Source organism: Gymnoscopelus braueri (genome assembly GCF_963280865.1).
Source record: "Gymnoscopelus braueri genome assembly, chromosome: 19".
Classification (NCBI taxonomy): domain Eukaryota; kingdom Metazoa; phylum Chordata; class Actinopteri; order Myctophiformes; family Myctophidae; genus Gymnoscopelus; species Gymnoscopelus braueri.
The window spans coordinates 11,402,340-11,406,686 of NC_137621.1; the positions used below are offsets into that span (position 1 = coordinate 11,402,340).

Sequence of the window (4,347 nt, forward strand, 5' to 3'; positions counted from 1 at the left end):
AAGCGTTCCATTCAGCCGCCCGCAGGTGTGTACAACAATTGGGGGGGTGATTGAAGGAAGAAGCTATGGAGGAGAGTCTCACGTCTAGGTGTGAGAAGAAGAGAGGAGATTATTCAAATGGGGGCCGAGCCGAAGAAGTTTCAGGATTGGAGGCTTGGCTACTCCGCGACGCGCACGGAGCGCACACGGGCTATATCACTGCGTTAACAGGCTGCACCCAACGTCATTCTGCAACTGCAGTCCTCCAACAGACAGCATTTCAGGGCACAGGGAGACTACTGGCTCCACACACACACTGAGACACACACACACATGCGTCAGTCCTTGACGAAAAGGACATCAACGACCCAAATACTACCCGCGTTGTCCCTAGTCACGTCCCGCCGCTACCAGACGCTTTAAGTGACATTTCTTCTTGCGGGAAGAAGGCGGCTTGTGAACTATTCTGTGGGAGCCTTCTCCAGGATGCTTGGAGCAGTTAAAATGGAAGGACACGAACATACCGATTGGAGCAGCTACTACGGAGAGCCCGAGGTAGGGTACCTTAAATATAGTTTGTTTCTCTCTCTCTCTCCCCCGACCCGTCCGTCTAAAGCAAAGCCGATCCCATTTTATACAACTCAATATTAGCCCTGAGATAATATTAACTTTGTGATCAAATATTGACTTGAGGCGCCTCCAAATCCTCTCCCATCTCCCACTATCCTAACAAAGTTGCTTGACATGTAAGGAGGGGGTGGGTGGAGGGGGGCGAACTTTTCACTCGGTTTATAATTTCATAAGTCTATATGTATCTTTACTAAATCAGAGGATTTTTTTTGTCCATTAAACAAACATTTGAGCTATTTGTTGATAGATAGATTGATTCAACAATCATTCAAATATTTGTGTTGCCGCGGCTCTATATGCTTGCATGCGCGTGAACAGTGTTCTTCTGAAGCTTCAAGAACATTTTCATCGATTTTGTATATTTTCAGTGAATCATTGACATGGTTTCCCTATACACACACACATGTATGTAATCATATCTACTCCAGGTTATATTTAAGATGTCAGCAATATAGTATATGAGCGCCAACAAAACGCATGATCATGTTCCCTGCACAAAATGTATAAATATTTTTGTTATTTTGCATTGATATTCAGCCATTTATTTTGCATAGGAATGATAATAATCAATTAAGGTTTGACACTTCTAACGCTATATTAATGTGTGATATATTCTGTTTTAGTCTCTAACGCGTGTTTTCTTCATTGTTTTTTTGCAGTGTTACACCTCAGTTGGCAACATGAACACCGGCCTGGGAATGAACACGATGAACACTTACATGAGCATGTCCGGCATGGGCTCCGCGGCCAACATGACGGCCAACTCCATGAACATGTCCTACGTCAACACGGGCATGAGCCCCTCCATGACCGGCATGTCGCCGGCGGGCGCCGGCGTCGCCATGAACGGCATGGGCCCGGCGGGCATGACGGCCATGAGCGCCGCGCTGCAGAGCCCCAGCATGAGCCCCATGACCGGCCAGGCGGCCTCCATGAACGCGCTGGGCTCCTACACCAACATGAACGCCATGAGCCCCATGTACGGACAGTCCAACATCAACCGCTCCCGGGACCCCAAGACCTACCGGCGGAGCTACACGCACGCCAAGCCCCCTTACTCGTACATCTCGCTGATCACCATGGCCATCCAGCAGAGCCCCAGCAAGATGCTGACGCTGGCGGAGATCTATCAGTGGATAATGGACCTGTTCCCCTTTTACCGGCAGAACCAGCAGCGCTGGCAGAACTCCATCCGCCACTCGTTGTCCTTCAACGACTGTTTCCTCAAGGTGCCCAGGTCGCCGGACAAGCCCGGCAAGGGCTCTTTCTGGACCCTGCACCCGGACTCGGGGAACATGTTCGAGAACGGCTGCTACCTGCGGAGGCAAAAGCGCTTCAAGTGCCCTCCTTCGATGATGAAGTCGTCGAAGGAGGGCGGCGGGGGCCGCAAGACGTCCGAGGGCGGCTCCAACAGCAGCTCCGAGAGCTGCAACGGCAACGAGTCTCCGCACTCGAACCACTCGTCCAACAACGACCACAAGAGGTCTTCCATGTCGGACATGAAGCAGCAGCAGCAACAGCAACAGCAGCAGCAGCAGCAACAGCAGGCACAGGCGCTGAGCCCGGACCACGCGGCCCCCTCCCCGGTGTCCCAGGTGTCTCAGCACCTCATGGCCCAGCATCACTCGGTCCTGTCCCACGAAGCCCACCTGAAGCCGGAGCACCACTACTCCTTCAACCACCCGTTCTCCATCAACAACCTCATGTCCTCGGAGCAGCAGCATCACAAAATGGACCTAAAGACTTACGAGCAGGTGATGCACTACTCCGGCTACGGCTCCCCGATGGCCGGGGCCCTTTCCATGGGCTCCATGGCGGGCAAGGCGGGCCTCGACCCGTCGTCCATCCCCGACACGACGTATTACCAGGGCGTCTACTCCCGGCCTATCATGAACTCCACATGAACCCCTCGAATGGACCTTTTCCAGTGATTTGTACATTTGTAAAAAATTATAGTTTGTGTATAATATGTATTTCGGATATTTTTTTGACGTTTCTCACTGATTTTAGTTGTCGAACTTGTTAGTAGCTTATGATAAAAAGCCTATTTTAAGCTCCCTATTGGTACGACGGTGTCGCGCGATCAAGGAGTAAAATTAAGGCTTTAAATTAAGCTGAATTATTTTGAGAAAAAGGATGTTAATAATGTGACAAAATCTGTTCAGAAGGCGGCTGCAGGATAATGGACCCAAAGACAATTGACTGTAAAACTCGCTGTAAAATAGCATCTGCATCTGCTGTTATGGATTCCTTAAATGAATTTAAATGCCTCGAAGATCTCTTCAATCATTTGTGTAATTGCTATTTATGGCTTGTATATGTGTATTCTTGTAGTGACAAGAACAGAATCTATATTAAAGTGTTATTGTTTTCCTTTTTCTGAATATTATCGTTGATCTTGTTTTTTTGTCCATACATATTATTATTATTATTATATGAATATACAAGTATTATTATTATAGCAGCTGTGTTCATTTCAATATAGAGATTGACCTCTATACGAGAAAAAAATGTTTTTTGCATATAATAACTAATTTTAAAAGGCTATATGCAATAACGTATCCATTGAATGAAATATAATATAATATAAGATTTGATAACGTAAGTCCAGAAATAATGGTATAAAACAGTGTCATTTAATTGAATTAACAATCCAAAATTAGCAAAGTATTTTTTGCTTCTGCAGGCAATTTGTACAGAGGCTGCTGTAATAAGCTATTTTCAAATATGTAATGTAAAATTATAGATCTACATAATACATGAAATTTTACATTTCATAATTTCTCACCTAGCCATGTGGTGATTTATGTCTAAAACCATTACCTTTAGTAACATGTCGAAGACTACACCATTAGCCTATAAGTCCACACGCAGGCCAGTATAAGCTAAACAGAAAATTTGGTTATTCAGACGAGGTAATTTTATTCAAAATATGTATATGTAACAACAAGATTACAATCAAATGACGCAAACAGACAAACTATTGGTGAACAAATATCTAGGCAAACAAATAAGACAATCTTCAAGTCAAAGTGTGCTCATAATTAAAATGTTTTCAGACATGCACATAAGAGTCCCCAGACTTTTGAAACCCCCCCTCCATCATCTATATAGCACTGTATGTGTATATAGGCTATAGCTATTAGTCTATCATTCAATAAATACAGTGAATTTAGTCAGACACAACAAGTCAGTCATTCAGATGATTCAAGTGATGTTCTAATGTTAAGCCATTACCAGCCTTTGGCATTTAACCATCATGTGAAACCTATGCCAGGTCTGTCAGTCAGTCAGTGGACGTCTGACAAGTTGACTGATCTGTCCAAAAAAAATCTGTCCTAATTTATTCAATATAGGAGCCATATGACAAGTGTCACTTAATTGTCAAAAGGACAGATATTTTCGGCAAGCCGAAATGTCGTGTTTTGGATTATAAATTAAGTTTCACACTCACACAAACTCTCACACACAGTGCAAAGTATAGTGTAGTAGATGGTTGAATAAGATTAAGTTTCATTGTCACATAAAATAAAACAGTCTCCCGTGGCGCCGGAGAATAGTTGAGGGGACAGGAGGCTGATTTGGGAACAGAGTGATGCTCTCTCTTTAAAAAAAACCTCTGTCTTCAACAATCTGGCTCCATTGTCTCCGGACCTCCTTGTAAAGCACTCGAACCCACCCCTCTCGTTGAGTCTCATTATCTTCATGATCAGATAAGACAGACAGTGGGTTCTCAGA

General features: G+C 44.7%; 1 protein-coding gene across 1 annotated transcript; it reads left to right on the plus strand.

Moving 5' to 3' along the window:
• The first annotated feature begins 213 nt into the window (after window positions 1-213).
• On the plus strand, window positions 214-2,993 carry foxa2 (forkhead box A2). The gene is made up of 2 exons (XM_080413532.1): window positions 214-534; window positions 1,269-2,993. Exons 1-2 carry the CDS (start codon window positions 466-468, stop codon window positions 2,511-2,513), a joined length of 1,314 nt encoding a protein of 437 aa, XP_080269658.1. The 5' UTR covers window positions 214-465; the 3' UTR covers window positions 2,514-2,993.
• The last annotated feature ends 1,354 nt before the right edge of the window (window positions 2,994-4,347 follow it).